The sequence below is a fragment of the Lytechinus pictus genome, chromosome 11 (genome assembly GCF_037042905.1).
Source record: "Lytechinus pictus isolate F3 Inbred chromosome 11, Lp3.0, whole genome shotgun sequence".
In the NCBI taxonomy this organism is placed as follows: domain Eukaryota; kingdom Metazoa; phylum Echinodermata; class Echinoidea; order Temnopleuroida; family Toxopneustidae; genus Lytechinus; species Lytechinus pictus.
Window position 1 is genome coordinate 23677988 of NC_087255.1, and position 22982 is coordinate 23700969.

Sequence of the window (22982 nt, forward strand, 5' to 3'; positions counted from 1 at the left end):
TATCAAAATTTTGTGAGGTTATAGACATTTTTTTAGTATAATTTACTCTAAATTTTGAATACATTATATATTTCATAAATTTTTGCCTATGCATGTTTGTGGGACATCTTATGAAAATGACGATATGAACCTACCAACTGTTTTTTTTTTAATCATGTATTAAAAATGAAAGGGAAGTTATTTTACAATCAACAGTTGGTACATGTAGGTTCATTATAAATCAAACTACAGTATGTAAATTCCAAATTTAAGAGGATATACATGTGTAGTAGAAAGTATACAAGGTGCCTGAATACAAATGTACAATATTAGTTGAAATTCTTATTGTAAATATCACTCAATATTGCTATAATGCAAAATTTTATAATTCAGAGGAAAATCAATACACATGTATGCACTTAATCACATCTAAAACACGTCCTGCAATAGGGCCCATAATATTGAAGTTTTATAACAATTTTTAGAATATATTCATCATCACTGCGGAATGTGCAACCTGCTTTACTGCTCATCTGCCAGTCACGCAACAGGCAGCTTTTTCTTGGTTTGAAAAAAAAATTTCAAAGGACAAGTCCACCCCAACAAAAAGTTTATTTGAATAAAAAGAGAAGAATAATACAATCTTAACACTGAAAATTTCATCAAAATTTGATGTAAAATAAGAAAATTATGACATTTTAAAGTTTTGCTTATTTTTCACAAAACAGTGATATGCACAATTCAGTGACATCCAAATGAGACAGTCGATGATGTCCTTCACTCACTATTTCTTTTGTTTTTTATTGTTTGAAAAAAAATACAATATTTCATTTTTTTTAATATTTGACAAAAAAGACCAACTTGACTGAACCATATAGTATTAAATAATGCTAATTCCACAGGTTCAGGGAGGAATTAATCATTGTTTCACTTGACAATGAGGACAAAATCAGAATATTTCATATTTCTTATAATAAAATACAAAAGAAATAGTGAGTGGATGACATCACATCATCAGTCTCCTCATTTGCATACCGACCAGGAACTGTTTTGTGAAATGAAGCAAAACTTTAAAATGTCATAACTTTCTTATTTTACATCCGATTTTGATGAAATTTTCAGTGTTATGCTTGATGAAATTTTCTATTTTTATTCGAATCAACTTTTTGTTGGGGTGGACTTGTCCTTTAATGTAAATGTCTAATTACCTCACAAAAAGCTGCAAACTTGCCTTTAATATGCTTCAACACTATTTCATTATTGCAATTTGTAACCAGATATTGATCGAATCTTGAAGCACACTTCCAGCTTCATAACCTTTCCTGATGTTGCCTACAAGTCTAAGATTTTGTTTCCTACGAAACCTTAAAACTGACATTAACATGGTTCAATTCTCAGAGCATTCAATCTATTTTGAGGCACAGTGCAACATGATGACTGTTTATCAAACTGCGATCTATCTATCATCTAGAAGCAGATTAATGCTATAGAGACTGTGCATAATCACTTTTGACTAATGTGCCGTTTGCTTTATGACACTAGATACAACTCTGGTGATTTTGACTACTGTGAAAAAAAAGTGATTTACTTACATGTATTTTCATGTGCTTTTTATTTTGTGCTCCTCCATGTTTAAGATAATCAAATTCTCATGGACAGGATACAGCATTCAAAAGCAGATTGTATAAATACCAGGGGTGTGAGTGATCACAAATTTTAAAAAAGATGAAAAAAAGCTTAAGAGGGTTGAAAAAGAAGCTGAAATTGGAAGAGTTCCCATACTATTGTATAGAGGAATGCTAGAATAAGCTGAAATTAAGCTGAAAATCAAAACCAGCCTACTATAGCTGGAATCAGCTGAAAGCTGTTAACTCTCACATAAATATTGATATCATTTCATACGAAATATTATCTTTCACACCATGCTCATGAAGAGGAAGATGTAAACTAGGGAATTTGATGGGAAAAAGAAGGGTAACAAGAATTAAACAGGTATCCATATTCCATAAGTGGCAACCCTTATTGCAATTTTTGGAGAAATTTATCTTTGATGACCATCAAAAATGTGCTTGAAAAAATTTGAACTACAGTATACATGTACATCCTTGAAAACCTGGTTTCTATAGGGTAAACTTACTAAAATTGAACACAGCCTCAGAGCTAGCTTTTGTAGGGCAAATATAAATCAATATACATGACATTACAATGTCCTGGTATTGGGTCTATAGAGGTCTTTACATGAAGTTTCATTTTCTTTGAATGGAATTCGCTTTGTATTCATAGAAAGAAATGATTGTAAAATGTCATTACCATTCTCATCTTTGCCACCACCATTCTCATCTTTGCCACCATTTCAGCCCTCACAAATCATGTGAAAGAAACTGAACATCATTCAAGTTCAAAATTCAGCCCAATAAATTAAAAAAAAAACCTGCAATAAGCCTTGCATATACAGGTTTCAGAAATTTTTATGTGATCAATACATTTCAAAAGTATACCAAATGTTATTGTTATTTAACAAAACTAGGTATTAAAGGTATTTGCTTTAAAAAGTCAGGCATGCATACATGTTAAAAGTATGCACATTTCCCTCTAAAATTGATTTTTTTTTTCTCCTAGCATTCTCAAAATTGACATTTGATACATGAGTGATCTATTGAATTTTGACTTGAAGCTAAAGTGTAATAGATTTACTTTTGATAGTTCCTATATCTTTGTGAAGATTTTGGAAAATTAGTTAAATTTTACAAACTGGCACCTGGATGGTGTCATGATGACATTTTGATCCTAAAAAGAGAACATTAATTTTGGTGGTCACAGATATACATGTAACTAGCAATGTGAACATGGTGCTAATGCTTGTGGGTGGGTCAAGCCCAATAAATGAATTATCAAGTCTGTCCAATGAAACCTTTATTACGGGTAGTGTGAACATGCTGATGTTACCAAGGTGAGCTGATGCTCAATGAATGACTGATCAATCCTGTCTAATGAAACATCATCATGATTCCAGGCAGTGCACATGCAGTGTGAACATGGCTTAAATGTTCCCTGGTGAGCCCAAGCCAAAATAAACGATCAACTCAGTTTTAATGAAACGCGTATTCTAGGCCATGTGAACAGGCTGCTAATATTCCCAGGTGAGCCGAAGCCCAATGAATGAATGATCAAGTCTGTCTAATGAAGCATGCCTTCATCTCACCTGTGATTTTCTGCTTGATATACCACAACATGAAGTGGAACCAATGATATAAAGATCTGTTTTCAATTCCACTATAAATATGATTTTTTTATAGTATGATTTTATTGCATTTTGAAATGGTTTGGAGCTTGCAATTATAGATAATAGATTTATAATTAATAATGATAATCATAATCTTCATTAAAAACTTGATGATTTTTAATAGTACTGTAAGTACAATAATATCAATCATGATTTATTAATTTCATTCATTTTATGTTGCGCAGTACGTATATCATGAGATTAATAATTACTAATAACTATGAATAGGCCCTACATCAAAGAAAAAAAATCATGTCACAGTTTATACAGGAGGAGTTGCTAAAATTGAAAGCTGGACCTGTAGAGTGCAGTCTAACATTTTTTTTAAACCAGAGAGATAGAATACTTGTGAATTACAAAATGACGGAAGATAATGCAACACAAGTAATACATTAGCATACAAGTAGACAGAGATAAGAAAGAGGGGGAGAGAAAATGTGGGTACTTGTAAAAGAATCATTGAATAGGCAACAGTTTGTCTAATTTCTATTCATTCAAAACCAAATTGGCATCTTTGCATCTTCATAATTGTTGAATTCTGGGAAATACAGCAGTTCAAGGGTTCCTTGTAATGACGAACAGGCAAAATACAAGTATCATTATTCTGTCATAAACAGAATAGCCTACAGGTTCTAAACATTCTTGAAGTACAGTGTATGTATTTGGCAGTTGCTGAACTTGGGCATTCTAAAGGGAATTTTAAATTTCTAGGGGCGTTTTGGGATGTGATGAGGGTGAAATCGTCCAACTCCCTCATGTACAGTTCATGTGTTCCTGACGCTGGTTTTCAGAATACATACAAGTAAACAAACATAATTGTGTGTATCATAACTATAGCAGTGTGATAATTGGTATAAATATAATACAATTAATATTATTATTAAAATTATTATTATTATTAATAAAAGTATAAATAATTTCAATTTCAGGTGATCAAATAAAGTCCTAAAAATACCAGTCGTGAAAGGATTAAAGAATATGTGACACTGCACAACAAGTGGCCATGGTTAAGATCTCGAAACGGCACCAGAAATGTAAAGAAAAGGCAGAGCGAGGGAGGGCTAATGTTCACTTGGCTTTCATTTGTAAGAATCGCTGGTTGATGGAAATTTGATTACTTGCATTGATGACTCACTTTATATCCATGTCTCGAGGGAATGTTTCCCCCGCTGTCAGGATCGCTAAACATCAAGGGTAGCATTTCATAAAACACATGGTTAGTGGTTTTCACTGGCAAATTTTATGAGCTACTGAAATCCTTGTATCTGATTGGCTCAGAGCAATTTTTGTCGGTGAAAATCAGATAAGATATTTCATAAAACACTCCCCAGATTATTCAATATCTCTGATCAAACTTACAACTGCTTTGCCATGCCTTTATTTATAATTTCAACTCGTACGTCTTTTATGAAAATGTGCGATGCAAAATGTGCATTTTAAGTGTTACATGAAAGGAGATCAATGACAGAAAATGTGCATTTCAAGTACTGCATGAATATATGTTGAATTTATAAAGTGATGCGGGTACGCAATACATGTAACCCTACAGAAGACTGACACACCTTAGCAGGATCCTTGTTTCAAAGATAGGGATATCATTCTTGCTTTCTCTCTCTCTCTCTCCATTACTCTCAGAGAGAAATGTCCATGGTATAATGAAGAGATTCGGACTGCTAAGAAGGTGAGACGGAGGTTGGAAAGAAAGTGGAGAAAATGTAAATCCAAAGGAGAAGGCCAACTACATCATAAGAGATACCAAGAGCAATGCCGGATTGTTGTGAAGCTCATGAAGGAAGCGAAGACACAGTTCTACTCATCTGTTATTGAGAGCTGTTCATCAGATCAGAAAGCTTTGTTCACCATCATCGATGACCTACTCCAGAAGAAAGGCGATCCTGTGTTACCACAACTACCACCTGATGGGTCGTTAGCAAACAGATTCTCGGAGCATTTCTTGAACAAGATCAACACAATTCGTGATTCTTTTGTGCAGCATCACGATATCAGTGAGGCTTCGTCACATCGAGATCCGTATATGTGTAGTTTTGATTTGGTATCAGAAGCTGAAATTGAGAGAATCATCAAACAGTCACCCTCGAGCTCTTGTCACCAAGACCCCATTCCAACATGGCTAATCAAGGATCATCTCTCTGCATTTGTGCCATTTATTACAAAGTTGGTTAATGGGTCTTTTACCAAAGCTGTCTTTCCAGAGAACTTGAAACATGCTACGATTAGACCTCTACTTAAGAAGTCAAACTTGGATAAGGAGAGACTGGAAAACTACAGACCAGTAGCTAACTTGAAATTCCTTGGAAAAGTAATTGAAAGAGCGGCTACTGCTCGTATCCTCAGATGTGTAGTTGACCAATCTCTGCAGGATCCTTTCCAGTCGGCCTACACGAAAAACCATTCAGTAGAGACAGCTGTCTTGCGAGTGACTAATGACATCCTCCGAGCCATGGATAGAGGCATGTTGACTGGCCTCGTTCAACTGGATTTGAGTTCAGCGTTTGATACGGTCGATCATTGTATTCTACTTCGCAGACTACAGGAAATTGGTATCAGTGGGTCAGCTCTGAGCTGGTGTCAGTCATACCTTGATGGTCGTACTCAATCAGTTCGCATTGGTGAGGATGACATCTCTGATCCAGTTTCTCTTGATTGCTCCGTACCTCAAGGCTCAGTGCTCGGACCACAAATGTTTTCCATGTACATTCTACCAATCTATGACATTATCAATCGGCATGATTTGATGTATCACATATACGCTGACGACATTCAGCTGTATTTACCATGCTTACCTAATCAAACTGATGTGGACAACGTACTTGCTAGATTTGAGTCATGTGTAGCAGAGATCTCCAAATGGATGGGGCAGAACTACTTGAAAATCAACCAGGCGAAGTCTGAATTCATTTTCTTTGGCTCTTCCCAACAGATCAAAAAGGTCATCATTCCTAACCTAAAAATTGGTGATGTACATGTTGAGCCTGTTTCTAAAGTTCGCTCGCTAGGTTTGACACTTGATAGTACTATGTCTATGGAACCACAAATCTCTAGCTGCATCAGATCATCATTTTATCACATTAGGCAGATTCGTCGGATCCGGGATTACCTGAATCCCCATGCAACGAAGCAGGCAGTTCATGCTCTTGTCACATCACGTTTGGATATGTACAACAGTACTTTGGTTGGACTGCCTGATACTCAAATAAAACGACTACAGAAGGTCCAGAATTCTGCCGCACGACTTGTAAAGCGTTCAAAGTTGTCGGATCATATCACCCCAGTTCTCAAGGAATTACATTGGCTGCCTGTTAGGCAAAGACTTGCATATAAAGTTCTTTCCTTGGTCTTTAAACTGAAAACCAACCAGACACCAGTGTACCTATCAGATCTTCTGGAGTTGAAGAGATCGTGTAGACCCGGTCTTCGTTCAGGGAATGTTCACCAGCTCCAACAAGTTAGAGTGAAAAGGTCCTGGGGTGACAGATCTTTTTCCGTTGCTGGTCCCCGTTTGTGGAATTCAATCCCATCGGACATTAAGTCGTGCCAGTCAAGAGAGCTATTCCACAGCAAATTGAAGACTTACCTCATGAGGGAAGCATTTCCTTAACTGTTGTGTGATAAGGCCATTTTTATTTTTTGACTACCAACTTAACTGATTGTGTATTTTTTCTTCTCAGTTTGTTCATTTTTATGTATTTATTGATTTCTGTTTTATATAAGTAGTTAATTGTGCGCCTTGAGTGTCATCGACAGATATGTGCGCTATACAAATCTTTAATTATTATTATTATTATTATCTCACTCATCCACACTCAATCAATATCTCGAATGATTTTTCATTCAAAATCATTTCATGTTTTTAAGCTGAAAATTTACATTGAATTTCAAATTTAATATGGAAGTGAGATTGAGTTAATAGAAGTTAATACCAAAAAAAGCTGATTTTTTAATACAAAAATGGAAGTAATTTAAACTAAAATAACTACATATTTTTTACTGAATCCTTCATCCATTTTCATATGATTGTTTCATATTTAGAAATACTTACATTTGGAGAAATGAACTAAAATTATATAATTGTGTAATTGTATTAAAAAAATGCATAGACCCTTAATATTAAACATCAGGTTTTAATATAACATTAAAACCTAAATTACATTTCTTCAGATTGTTCACTGAAGTGAATGGAATGGACTACAAAGAAAAACACCAAAATACATGGAGCCCCTTTGATCAGTGTGATCATAAAGATATTTTGAAATCAGAATGCAGAAGCGATTACAGCTCACTGGGGACTAGACGAGACTAATTCCAAGAAGAAGAGCATTCACGCTGGCGATTTAGCATCAATAAATTGGATTGTGTCAATATATGGCCGCTTGGCAAATCATGGATCACTGACGCCTGCCTTATTCCATTTCACCCCTCAAACCATTTTCAGTCAATTTGTGCAATGCCACCTGTTGCATTTATTAGAGTTTATAGGCTCCAACCATTACATACTTCATGAGTTTATAGACTCTATTCTACTGTTATTTTTTTTTGTAGATGATTCTAGTATTTTTACTGACATTATGAAAGAATCATGGATCAGATCAGATTTTAAATAAACCTTCTCTATTTCTTTCACCTCTTCCTGCCCCCCTCATGTTTCTTCCTCTCATCCTTCTCCTCCTTTCCTTCTTCTCCTCCTCCTTTTTCTTCTCTTCACCTTCTCCTCCTCCTTTTTCTTCTCCTCACCTCCGTCTTCTCTCCTTCTCCTCCTTTTCTTTTCCTCCTCGTTTTTCTTCTTGCTCTTCTTCTTTTTTCCCTCCACCTCCTCATCCTCCTCCTCCTCCACCTCCCTGTTACTACTTCTACAACCATGCAGCTAGTACATCTACTTGGGCTCTAATTTCACTATATCCCACACTTGTCAATAAATTTTTTTCTCTGAAAAAAAAAAATCCCACAATAATTTTGAAGTAAAAGCTTAACTACACTCCATCTCCTATACTTGAAAAAAAAAAAAAAAAAAAAACACAAAGTATGCAGGCAAGTACACATAATCTTGAATGGCACAGCCAAGACAGTCAGGTTCAAATTTCAGGAGGTAAACAGTCAACCCTTGGCATCAACCATCCAAATCCATGGCATGAAAAGGGGAAAGAAGGTCTGGTCTCAGAGGCGCCACACAGGGACAATTTAGTTTCTCCACAGAACTTTAAAGGCCCTGCCAGGCTGTCACATACATTTGTAGTTTGAACATGCACTGCCCCCCCCTCCAAGAGACCAGAACACATATTTACAATAATTTTTAAATTCATTCTACAGCTTGTTGTATCTATAAAACATTGATAGACAACACAAACCATTTTCGGCTTTGGACATATTTATTCAAATTGAATTTGTGGGCATCCAACAACATCTGATTGTCAGTCTGAAGTGGACTGATTGTTTGATTGTAGTACATGTATGTGAGTACTTTCAGAAAAAGGGGTTCATTAGATTAAGGATTATACTAACTGGGGTAGAATGATGGGTACATGTTCATTGGAAGTGAAAGAGAAAGATATCATATGAAACATTTTGCTGTATACTTAAGAAAGTTCAAAACTATTAAATGTTAGATCTTTGTTAAAGTCAAGGAAAGGGGAAATGTACATTACTCTCAATAGCACATTGACTACTATAAATTCTGTAATTTCCACGAGATAACTACTAGTATAGGGACAAACTACATGTAGTTAAAATATGCAAGAGGTTAATCTAACAAAATATGGCATTTTATACATGTACATGTAAATCAGTAGTTTTTTGGGTTTTTTTATTATTTTCATTATTTTCCGCCTTCGAACGCCATCTTTTACTTGCACCATATTATTTAATCAAGTTTTGAGCCTACTTCTGCACAATTTTTAACCTCATTTGTTGGTCTATAACCACACTGTTGGAATGAAACTGTCGCCGAGTATAACTTCGGACAGAGGCGCCATTTTTTGGTCCTTGCTGTACACACTGTGCATTATGGCCCGATCCACGTTATCTACGAGATTCGAATGTCCGCAATTAACATATGAACAATGGAATCAGGTGAATGAGGACCTACAAGCTACGATACACTCCCTTCACCATGATCTTGCAAGTGGTGCAATACTTCCCAACGAAGCGGGTGACCGTCTTGGTGTCATCACGCAAGACTTCTTGAGATCTAATCCACTCTTCAATTCTGTGAAAGAATCGACCAACCTACAAGGATTTCGGAGACGGCCAAGTAAATCTCTCGATCAAATGAAGAAAATAAAAAACTCTCTCCGGAAGAAGGCCTTCGGTGAAAATTCAACCCCCAATGACCGATCACAGTTCTACGATGCTCTCCACACTTACAACTACCTACGCAAGAGTCATTCTTCAAAGACGAGAGAACGATCTACTAGACATGAGGAATCACGCTTCAGAAAGAATTTTTGGAGCTTTAGCAAGCACGCAGTCGATGGCACTCTTTACTCAGGAACCCAGACCCCTTCCTTCTCCCTTGACACCGCAAATGAGCACTTTTCATTAAAATATGACACAGAGCCACCCTCCATTGATGAACGCGATTTAGATTGGGTGAAAAAAATAGCTAGTGAGATTGAATTCCCTTTCGACCGTAGACCCATCAGGCCAAAGGATGTCAAAGTTACACTACAGAGTAGGAGCTCGAAATCCTCACCAGGCCCGGATGGTATTACCTACGGCATCTTGAAACGATTACCCTGTATTCACCACTTTTTAGCAACCTTGTATAACAAACTTCTCATTAATCCTACCCCACCTTCATCATGGACCCATGCTAAGGTCATTCTTATTCATAAGAAACATCAATACATCATTTCAGGTCAATGGCCAGAATGTGAGCACGATTGATGATTCAGAAGATCGATTTAAATTTCTTGGATCACTGATTTCTTCGCAAAACACTTCCAAATCAGTGAGCGATTACTTGAAAGACCTTCTTATGGAAGGATTGCATAACATAGATGCGTTACTAGTAAGGTCAGAGTATAAACTTAAGACGTATGCTCAATATTTCTTACCCTCTATGAAATACCATCTAACTGTCAATGATCTTTGTAACACACGTTTAAAAGATCTGGATGCTCTGTGTAATAGATATATTAAAAAATGGTCTGGTCTTGCCCATCCTGCAACCTTAGCTTTTCTACACATGCCAGAAGGACTTGATATTCCTTGTATTTCTGACTTATATGTCGAATGCCATACCCTTGCCCATGTGAGGATGCGATCACTCGGAGATGTAAAAGTAAATGCTTGTCTCGACTCTAAACTCGAGCGCGAGCAAAGCTGGACTCGAAAAAAATCAATTACATGCACAAACGAAACAATTTGGACTGACGTTTGCGACGCAAATGCTAAACCTGCTAAACAGAAGAAGCAGGCCAAAAACGAATGCAAAAAACGTGTCTCCGAGTTTTGGCATTCCCACGTTAAAAACCTAGCAGTTCAGGGAAAACTACTCGAACTCATTGTTTTGGAGGGAAGCGAAACAAACTGGAAGAGTTTTGCTTACAATCTACCAGAACGGGTTGCAAAATTCTTATTCAATGCCTCTTGTGACACTCTCAATACAAATGTCAACCTGAGTAGATGGGGGAAAAGATCAAATGAGAAATGTTCGAAATGTAACAATCGTGAAACTCTTCACCATGTTTTAAACCATTGTCATGTTTCACTAGACCAAGGTAGATACACCTGGCGTCACAACAATTTGCTTAATTATATTCGCTCAATTGTGTCAAGCGGGATAGAGAGAGGATCTGGTAATGACGATATTGCAATTTATTGTGATCTTGGCTCCGACACTCCCGTTGGTTCACGTGGTAGATCAACTATTCCCGTTGAGTTCACACAAACCGACCTAATTCCCGATCTCTGTATTGTCTCTAAGCAACGAAACCAAATGCTTATTTTCGAATTGTCTGTTCCGTTTGAAACGAATATCGACAAAGCACACAACTACAAAAGTAACAAATACGCACCAATGGTCGCGGACATCGAAAGAAAAAATGTCAAAGTTCTTTTTCTTCCAGTTGAAATTGGTTCGCGCGGCTTTGTTTCAAATGACAACTTTGCAAGGTTAAAAGAACTGTTGTCATTTTGCAAAAGGCCAATTTCTCCCAAAATCTTCAGCAGAGAGTTATCCAAACTCGCTATCGTCTCTTCCTTTGTGATATACAAAGCCAAGGAAGAGCCTCAATGGGAGTGTCGGCTTCCGCTCACTTAAAGGAACCCAAAACACGGGGAGGGAGGGGGTCCTGTCGGGGGTGGAGTGGGAGGGGCGGTCCGGGGCTTGTGTTGTCGGGGTCGGTTGTGGGATGAACGGGATGTGGTGGTTTGGAGGGTCCCGTCGTGCTCCCTGGGGGTCCTCCGATTGGCGGACGTACTTCGTGATGGCTGACTCTGTGGGCTGCTCTCCATTTGTTTCTGTGCACAGATTTTCGGATTTTTCCTTTTCTTCCCAACTTAAGGGATAGAGGGAGGATTCGAGGATTTGTGTGCGGAGCGGGTGGGGGTTGTCGGCGGGGTCTGTGGTTTCAGAGCGCGTTGGCCGCGCCGGTTTGGGTGCCCATGGGGAGTGCGGCGGGGCTCTTCGGGCTTCCGCAGCTTGCTTATCTCGTCGCCGATTCTGATGTGGCTTGCTCTGGATCGTTCCTCTCATTTTACTCTTTCCGACGGATTCGCTTTTCTTCTTTTGTTTTGGTTTCCTTTAAAGACTCTTTTCTTATCTCTGTCTCTCTCACTTTATACTCCTAATGCAATGTCTTGCCACTCTACGTTGAACTTTATAATTATACCGAAATTACAATTAAATTCAAAGGTTATCTTTTATCTAGCATTATACACAAGTTATGAGATATATATTTTTTCTGCTCAAAACTTGATCTTTTATATTTTGGTATGTTTTTTTTTCTTCTATTGTTTATATTGTGATTCGTTTTCTTTGTAATTTACATATGTTGCCCTGCATGTAATTTATTAGTTCACGACCTGGGCTTATTTCCTTTTTTATTGTATATTCACCTATGTTCCTTTGTTTGATTTTGAATATTGAATAAAGTGATGATTAAAAAAAAAAATGAAGTACATGTACAGTTGACCAGAATTAAAGCAAGGATACAGGGACAGCTTGTAGATTTGTTTTCCTTCTTTCAACTTTGGATTACAGTGTTATTCACAATGTAAATCATTCTGGAAAACATTCTTGATATATTTTCATTTGGAAATATTTCCTACTAAAGTCCCTTGAAATTCAAAACCCATTTTATCCACTAATGTATAAGTTTAAAATGTATCAATAATAATGATTTACATATTTTATTTATTTCCTGTAACTTCAGTGTAAAAATATTAACACCTTGCTCAAGATGCAAAGCTTCACAACAGCCATCTCACCCACATTATGCAAAGAAAAACCGACACACACTTGTTCTACATGTAACTACTTGAAAAGCCTTACCTTGCACATAATGTGCCGACAGAGAGTAGACAACAGAGACACTGATAAACAGGAAACAGATCTTCCAGGAACCATATTATTATAAAGAGACTACATCAGGGCCCTAATGTATAACAAATACTGTACATGTAGTTCGCGATGGAATGTAAATATTAAGAACTAATCGTATTGGTTAATGATCAGTGTTTTGAACAATATACAGAAGCAGTCAGTAATGTCATGATCTTGAGTGACCACTGACATATAAAAGTGAGTGGTTGCAAACATTGTCAGAAACCAGGTTCGTTCAGGTTTCATATTGGAGTTGAGATGAAGTGTACTATACATGTATGTACTACTAGTATAACCTTCACAGAGAAAGAAAGTAAAGTTAAAAAAAACACTCAGATTCAACCTCATGACTGAGTGTACTTTTGTAATTCTAAACTGTATCACCAACATATAAAGTACATACTAATGCACTATTCTTGTTTCCTTCAGATTTCATCCTCCTATTCGGTTAAAGAAAGTGCATGATCCCTTTACATACATTTACAACTACATGTACACAGTACAACTACCATTACGTCTACTGTACATGTAACTCCACACTTCTCTTTTTACAAACGATGACAGCTTTTTAGTGGAGGGAGACGTTGCCCTAATATTAAGGACATATATAGCATGTCTATCAAAAATATCCCCAAAGTGGCATAAATGTACATGTACAACCTCCAAGTAGATTTCAACAGAACTCATTGAAGAAAATCAATGGTGCAATCTTGAAGAGAAATAAAATTAAATCTATGAGGAAGACATTACTTGTAGATAAAAGAGCTATATTGTCTTTCAAAGATTGAAGATCAAAAGCTATATCGTATATTAAAACCAAGAAGGATTTTCAAGGCTGTTTGCTTTTATCATTACATGCAATCAATCATGCAAATTGTAGTACATGTAAAAATTGCTATAAAACGTTGGGTTTATAGCGATGTGTTTTCTTCAGCCTGGTCTGAAGCTGGCTTTTCATCTCTGGTAGATATGAACCTATTTCCTCATTTACACAAAGCTGTAATTGTAGGGCTGATCAATTTTTATGATTGATTGCAACTGATCGTGTGAAATCAATCATGCTCAATCAACTGTACGATTGATCAATAAAATTTGTTTAGCTAGGTCATCTTTTGACCTGGGACAGCTTCCCTTCATTTATCTTTGAGATGAATTCTTCCTTTATACGTGTTAAGTCTGTGATGAGTGTTGCATGGGCTTGATAGTAAGAGCAATTAAGGACTGTTTAAATAGTACAATTAATTCCATTTGTAATTAAACCAATTGCAGAGATCAACATTATATCCCATCATTATGTTTTCTGATACTGGGTCCTGTCTATTGAAATATTCTGGCTGTACATGTACATGTACTTTATGCACGAAAAATTCAATTTTCCCCACTATCTTTGCCTCTAACTTTGAATGTGGTGAGTAGATCTGGCAAGCTAATCAAATAATGATATTCTACATTCATGTACTGTACATTACTCACCAACTATCTCTGTCTCTATGGATAAAATGACGTCTCTAGGCAAAAGGACATTCACCCAAGTATCATTAAGGATGCATTCAATCAACTCTCTTAATAAGCAACATTAGAATCACAAAACTGAATTAAATATAAAAAAAAAGAAACACAAAAAACTCTAACTTTAAAGTTCTATATCATCAAATAATCTGACACAGATGAAATACATGAATGATGGAATACTTTGCATATCACCAACTAATCAACTTTTAGAGTAAAACTATAAAATTACCTATGATTTTTCCTTCACAGAATTGCTTCCCCCCCCCAACAAATTTTATTTTCTTTTTCAACTCTCTACAACAATTTTCTTTTGGTTTACCTCGTGAAGCAATTACTGTACATAAACGTTTGTGTTGTTCACTGTACATAGAGTTTAGTTGAAACTTCTTCCTTTCCTTGGAAAATGTATTGTTCATTCCAAAACTCCTAAATATGGAAAATGATGGATGAGACTTGCGAGGCCTTCAAAGAGGTGGAATTTTCATGCAGAGTAAACATAAACAACAGAACAGGAAAGAGTGGTATATGTACAGATACAAAGAAGGTATGCAAAACTAAACTAGATTGGAGATAAGGGTAAGTAAGAAACCACAAAAAAATAAAGAGAGAAGGAAGCACAGAAGTGAAGAGAGAGAATGTTCATAATGGCCATGCCATGACTTTTGTCAACTTCTCAATCTAAAAATGTCACAATTTCCTTTCAGCATTCAATGCCAAAGTGGAATACCATCCCAGGGGATGGCCCAGGAATGGGCTAGATTAGTCACGAGAGTCTTGATTGATTTCCAAGTTATATATGGCAAAATAATTTTTTCCCTTTGTGGTTTCACACATTGCTCTCATACAATAGGTGTTCCATTATGTATCATAAAGAACATTAAAATGCAATTATTCTGCTCGACACCAGGCAAATCTTTCTCTTGACAAAAAAATCATGCAACTGACTTTTAAACTGGAACTCTTGAGAAACAAAAATTAAAAAATCATGAATGAACACTAAAGCTGCAACATTGGGAAGCTGTCCATTATTTTTAACTGCAGAACTTCACGATTAACTCTAAAACATATATTGGCGCATTAAAGAGTTTTTTTGTTTTTTGTTTTATTCAGTGATAGCAATTCTTTTCTATTTCAGAATTTTAGCTAGAAATATCTCAAGAGTTTGGAATTTATTCTATGTACTCTAACATTTTTATTTTTAATTCTACAGAACCAAAGGGGGAAATATACATCAGAGAACAGGGATCTATAATATTTTATTTAGACATGTAAGGATATTTTGGCCAAACTCTAAACTGTGAAATCATTAAAAAAAAATCATAGAATCCTTCATGAATATTGGGCCACATTGGGGTACCTTGCCTACACTAATTATTTGAGAAATAATGTTTCTCCATTCATTTTCATTCAGATTACAGTGTATTTTATCAAGGTCTAGTTTCATCAACTCAACAATGCAGATTTTCTATGACAAAATTGGTATCAGGCAATCAAATCTTTTCAGTAGCTTTTAACAGTAAAAGTCCATGTACAGTGTACATGTAATAATATGATCAAAGCAAGTTTAATGCATCATGGCCAATATAAATGTACTGTATTTCAACAGATAACAAAACCATCATTAGAAAAGTGCTTAACCAGCAGTCGAGCATTCAACACAGAATATCTAATTTACATGAAAGGGGTTGTACTATTGTAGAAGCCAGACGAATCAATGAATGATTGAGTTTAGGAAATGAGGTTGTTTATTATGGTACCGAGTACCGAGATCATTTTTATCAGCAGTAGATATGAACGCACTTAACAGCTGTTTCACAACCAAGTGCGCTTATGATTTCCCTCAAGGGATTGAACTCTCCATGCATGTATTCCAATGGATGATTTCAATAACATTCAGTTCTGCTCATATCATGTATCATTTAACATCCCAATGTGCACTGCATTTCCAAAGGGACTTGTTTTTAAACCCTGGCTTTAGCCAAGCAAGCATTTTAACGATGCACAAGAATTTCAAGGAAAAGTTGAACTACTTTTCAATCTAAATTTGATATTTACTGTAGAAGTTGATATGACCTATAGATTTACAGCATCCTCATGTTTAACAATATTTGTAGTAATACAATACTTATTTTCTACTACCACTAATTGAGATTATTTAAAATACACTGTACAAACACTTTGTAAAAATTATAGATGAAACTTGAGTTGGGATGTGATACATGTACATGTAGGATACATTTCCATCTGAGCTTTGTCCATTTGACTGTAAAATCATGCATAAATTCAAGAAGAGCTTTATATGTTGTTTATATTGATTCATGTTATCAAATTAGTATTTTGCTCTATTCCTGCAAATCCCCCATGATTACCCAATATAAGCATCCAATTTGAAGTACATGTACATACAGAGGGGAGTGAAGTGGGGTATATAAAGGCCGCCTGTTGGTTTTTAGCTCATTACTCAAGAATGGTAGGGTCAAATGGATTACTGTTTGTGAAGTATTTGAGATAGTTCCTTAGCACAGATTTTGAGCATAGAAAACGTCTCACAGCCCAGTGCACGTGGCCAGGAGCACAAACCCAGCAACACCTCAAAATCAAAATTTTGAAAGTAGCATTGCCACTTTATCAACTACTGTACCTCCAAGCAAGGTTGGGCTCAATTACAAAGCAATCGATCCATTACATAATTAATTACATTCTTTCGAGTAATTGTTATTGAAAAATTGTAATTGACTTCAATTACTGTCAACTACTTTTAATCACATTCAATTACATTTACCTTATTACTATTATTATTTAATTTACTCTGGATTGCTTATTTCTCTTTTTCCACAGCTATATATATCTTCCATGCAACTGTATCCTTTCCCATGATGTGGAGGAAAGAAGAGACACTGTTGCTACATGTATAAAGAAAGGCACAAATTGACCATTTGAATTTTTTTGTTTTGGTAAATAAGTAGTGTTAATAATAATATGATTGCTGCTAGTAAATGTTTAGTGATTGTACCAAACCAACTGAACTGTTTTTACTTTTTTACAGCAACACAAAATAGGTTTTGATCAGATGGCCTCATTGCCCCATTTCAATGGGGCAAATATGGCAACCGACAACAATATGTATGGCTCATTAATATGCAAATTAGGCTGATTAGTTCTACCATTTCTAATGGATAATGTTGGTCTACTCTAGATATAGAAATAGACATCTAATCATGTTTCAACTGCTTTTCATGAAAAAGATATAATTGAAATTATAAAAAAGGTGGCCTTAATACCCCACTCTCCCCTACATACATGTACATGTAAGTCGATAATAAAATGTTCTATTTCACTTCAATCCAATTATCAATTTGGAGTGAAGAAACACTCAATGAATCAAATTCTACTACTGCTAATTGAAGTAAGGTGTGAAATCAGCTGTAAAATCACTTCTTGCTCCGGTGGTCAATCAAGAAAATAGTTTCAGTAAAGTGAATTTGAATCCACTTGAATGGAACTGAAATCAACTTCCCTCTTTCTTTCTTGCTATTCATGCAAGAAAGAACTGGAAGTGATGATGATGACACTTGTTGCAAACTCTGACCCATTTGGCCCCTTTTCATGGGATCTATGCAGTCATGGTGGCTCCCAGCTAAAGTGCTATAGGGAATAGGACGTAGCATGTTGTATTGCTACGGATATGAGATGACTTATATTACGTCGGTGTTGCGCTTTAACCTGGCTTGCAGGATGTTATGAAAAGTGTGTGTGAAGAAAATGCGAGATCCCAATTCTACAGTACTGTCGTAAAACATCTCAAATTTGATTTTCAAAAAAGTGCTTTACATGTATTTACAATGCAAATGTGTTGAATACACATTATTTCTACCCCCATCCCATAGAAACTGGAAATTATAACAATCAAGATACAGCTATGAAAATGAAAGAAAAATACAAGTGAAAGAATGTAATGATGAAAGATATACACAGCAAAAACACAAAGTTGTGTTTTTAATATCATAACTCCTCAGCACATAATTTAGTGTGAACTATTAAAATTTATCCTGATATTAAAAGAGCTGAAGAACCCAGCATTGACTTATTAAATAAATAATATCAGCATAACTGATTTGATGGAGCACTTAATTACAAGAATGCATTATCTTGTAGAGCATTAAGGCCTCATCACACCGGAGCCAATCCAAGTATCCATACTGCAAAACTGAACCGCTTTATTAAGAGGGATGCCATAAATTCTATTTATTTTCCATTTACCAATCCAAATGATTACCTGGAACACTTCCTCTCTTTTTTCATTAAAGTTTTTATGCTCCTTGAACCAGCACAGGTCCATTCCACAGGATTGTCATTTTTCTTGACAGTTGGTTCCCCCCCCCCCAAAAAAAAAAAAAGGGAAGAGAGAAAATCCCATAATCACTTCCCCTTTACTGCTCGTACTTCATCAGAGTGCAAAACAGTAGTGTTTTAATTTCTGGACTTTTCACTTTTCAGATTTGGATTTTGTCTGACACCAATACGAAAGAGATAATGTAAACCTGTTTCACAGTAAACACAAAATATAAAGATTGTAAAAGGTTTTTCTTTTAATTCAAAATAAGATGAAGAAAAAAAAAAACTCACCAATGTCTGAATCACTATATGTTGCTGTGTCGTACCCTGATAGTCCTCTCATACGAACTTCCATCTTGCTCATCCCCAATGGACGCTTCCCAGGTGAGGCGGACACTGACCGCTTGACCGGACCGGACATTCCATTAACCTCCACTGCCAAGCTTTTTACATGGATATTTGGGGTTGAAGCAGTCTTAGGGTAAGGCACACTGGGTTTGTCCTCATCAGAAGAGCTTGCAGAGCTAGAGTCCCGCTTGTGCACCTTGATGCGGTTGTGGTGTTGCGCAGGGGACGTCGGGGCAGAGATATGTTGTTCAGGGATCTGGGTATAGTGGAGGTAAGTCCCTGGGTAGTCTTGAGGGGGCACGCTGATCTGCAAGGCAGGGGATGGATGTCCATTGCTGGTATTTGGTGGGGGAGTTCCAGGGGCCCCATTCTGCAGGGGAGGGGAAGGGGAATGTTCCGCCATCAGGGGACCGTTCTCTTTCGGAGGCGAAGACGGTGGCCTGGTATAAGAATCCATGCTATGTCCTGATGAATATCGTTGGGATTCTCGGCTCCCACTGACCTCCACCTCTATCACCTTGCTATCACTCATCTAAAAAATTACACAAGAAAATAAATCAATTGGATTTTTACCATATCAGCATACAAATACATGCACAAACCTCAATTAAAAATTTCCCAAGACATGCAAGAGTCAAGACTCCACTTTGTAAAAAAAAAAAGAATAAAACATTACCCATAATAGAAGTTCCGTATACAAGTATTAATAGGAGTACCGTATATAAGTGTTAATTTGTTTGTTTTCTGAAAAATATGGAAAACCATTGCGGCAAAAAGACCCTATACAACTTAAGTTATAACAGTCCAACCAAAACTGAAACCATTGCGCTACACCATGTGCAGTACAACCCATAATAAACATTTCACACATTGCAACATTCTCTGAAGTCAAAGGTTGGACAGGCAAGTACTAAATCTTCTCCAGATTCACCTTACCTAAACTTTTGAAAAAACATAGACCTTGTCCAATCTAAACATTGATTTATCACAAGAAGTCTGCAGTGTACATCTTTCGCTACCAAAGATGTTGTATCCCAAAGATACCTGGAAAGCATTTCATCAATATTTTTGTCTGACAAGTTGTCAGATCTGACAACTTTCCTTGATTTTGATTGGCCGAGATGCACTGTTACTATGGTAACTGTCAGATGAAACACTCTCAGGAAGTATTTTACAAGTATCACCAAAGTACTACTTGTATGTACACTGACGAGTGGAAAGTAAAGATTAATTGGTTCTTGGCCTACATTGTACAACAATGCCCCCTGTGCTACTTCATTGGACCCCTAGTTACAATTTTTCCTCTAATAGTTGATATCAACAAACTCTATTTCAGGTTGATTTCTTTCCCCTATTAAAAGACTGTTGAAAAACCACCAGAAGACCATTTTCTTGAAAGACAGCTGAAAGACTGTTATGAACCGTTTCAAAAGTTTTGGGAATCACAAGGACCACAAAGACCACTGAAAGATCAGGAATCGTGAAATACCTCGGAGATCTTTGAAAGTTCGTTGAAAGACCCTTGAAAGATCAAGCAAGTTTCATGGTCTTACAGCAGTATTTCAGAGGTCTTGCTCTCTGTGGAATGAGGGATTAAGAGGGTTGGATCAAAAGCTTAACCTCAATTCAATTGTGTATAATTCTTATTTTATTATTAAAGTAAAGCACACTTGTCCATAAAATATAAAATACTTGAGGCCTATCTGCAATTCTATATAATGTCATACATGTAGTAAGTGTCACATTGAAAATACATTTTATTTTATTTATTTATTTGTCCTTTTTTTAGCCAAGCTATTTAACCTTATCTTGTACTCTAGCCAGGTTGCAAAGAGACAGGAATTTGATTTTATTCTTCAATGAGCACAGCTTCTTTAATTTAGGTTGCCATCGATGACCATAGCTAATTGAAATAGTTACTTTTGTCCAGGGCAGTGATTTTTCCATGCCGTGCTTGAATAGGTCCCTTTTGTCCCAGGCAGGGATCCCTTCCTTTTGACCAGCTGCTTGGGATAGTTTAGGGCAAGGGTGTGTGGGCAGTTGTTTTCCATTAGGTTTTGCAGACACCATTTTTTAAACTTTGGTGAGCACACAGCTTATGTGCAGTTTTGAAGCCAGTAGAGAAATTTCTATTTTTTTTCTTACCATTCTGAAGGCATATCTCTAGGCTTATTTTCTTTTAGAGCAGCCTTATTTTCCAGTTTGTGAGCTGCTAATTTGTATTACCTGCATGAGGTCAGAAAGCAGTATTTAAATCATTTTTGAGCCTGTTTTGCTGAAAGTCATCGATAGTGCCAAGGTGGGACGTAACTCCCTGATGACTTCTATTCATTGAAGCCGAGCATTTCCGAAAGTCGCAAAGGACGCCGAGATTCACCGAGAGTAACCAAACAAGAGATACGATTGATTTTGGTGACGTATACACGTGATTGTTTGTCGAACTGAAGCGGGAATGTTTGATAGAACTTTGATCACTGATGAGAATGATAATCCGATGGACATTAATAGTTCAGTTATTTAGAAACCTGATTTTATAGTGAGAACTTTCGATATATGTTGCTTTTTATTTATCTCAGTACTTGACTGATGTTGGATATAAATACTTGTGTTCGTGGGTGGATCAATTCAGGATCCTCACAGTTGATGTTAGTGTTGAGATGAGGCAAACGATGGTTAAGAGGAAAAGACGACAGTTTTAGAAAAACTCTGATGATAACAGTGAAGTTGAGATTATATTTGAATTTATGATGTTCTTGGTGAAATGGTAAACTGCATGGAGTTCGCAGTGTTGTTTGAAAATGAAATGTTTTATATTGATATGTGATTAGAACAAAGGGTCAAGAAGTTTATGAGTTAAGCGTTATATTGGTTATATTATATTTGAATGTGATTCAGGTTATTATGAGTGGATCAGTAAAGGATCCTTCATAGTTAGAGTGAGTGGTGATATTGAAAACAAAACAATTATTTTGATATGTTGAAGATAGACAAATGAAACTTTGAAACAGGTTGATCAAAGGTATATTCAGTTGTAAAGATATATATGTCAGTTTTGGGTGTCTCGAGACAAGGTAAATTTGAAGTGGAAATAAGTGATGTCTTTTTGAGAATCTACATTGTACTTTTTTTGGTCCTGAATTTTATCAGAAAAAAAACATTTTTATTTCTAATTGTAAACCAACAAAATTATACTGAAATAAATTGTAAATAATATCATACTGAATGGCACGAGTTTAAAGTGAGTTTTATTTGAGTATATCCATGTGACAGTAAGCTATTGTTGTTATAAGTTACTGAAATACTTGTATCTGATTGGTGGAGAGCAAATTCAGAAATGAAAATCGCTGAGAAGATGCTGCATGAAATACTCCAATGAAGTGGACCAAACAGGAGAATGTACTTTCTATATATGATTTTGATTTAAAAAAAAAAATCTCTACTTTCATACTGTATGTACATGTACATGGATTGAAATTAACTTTTTTCCATGTAAACTTGGCCAAATAAACCTGAATGATATTCTTATTCCTTGTAAATGTTCTTTTCAAACTTTCACCATTCTGATCATTTCCCTGGCTTCTATCAGTGCTCAACTTCACAAGTATACATCAAATACTGTATGTTAAATGGCATGTAAAGGTACTTGTATTGTGAATGATATTAATGATAGAAGAATGATTTATAAGTCTCTCTACAGTTGTCAATACCATCTGAAAGTGAAACAATGTACACAGTTCTGGTTTAAAGAGTAACTCACATCCATACATGTAAACATACTGTACATGTAACAACATCATAATTTGAGAGTGTGCTTGTGGTGTGAGGCAAACAAATACCTCCCCCCAGAAATATTTGACTTATGAGAAATTGAAACCTTATAATACATGTACATGTACACATGCGTCTCGTTATGATGCAACACCTAAATGACCTTTCATCTGATATGAAACGTGCCTGGTCACA

The 22982-nt window shown here is 36.1% G+C and overlaps 1 protein-coding gene across 1 annotated transcript; it reads right to left on the minus strand.

Annotated features, from left to right (window-relative positions):
* Positions 1-14608: 14608 nt before the first annotated feature.
* Positions 14609-19551, minus strand: LOC129271588 (uncharacterized). Its single transcript, XM_064106598.1, has one exon. The coding sequence runs from the start codon at positions 19549-19551 to the stop codon at positions 18931-18933; it is 621 nt and encodes a 206-aa protein (XP_063962668.1). The 3' UTR covers positions 14609-18930.
* Positions 19552-22982: the final 3431 nt, after the last annotated feature.

Coding starts and splice junctions, on each gene's coding strand:
- LOC129271588 (XM_064106598.1), bottom strand. CDS start 19,551: ATGAGTGATAGCAAGGTGATAGAGGTGGAGGTCAGTGGGAGCCGAGAA.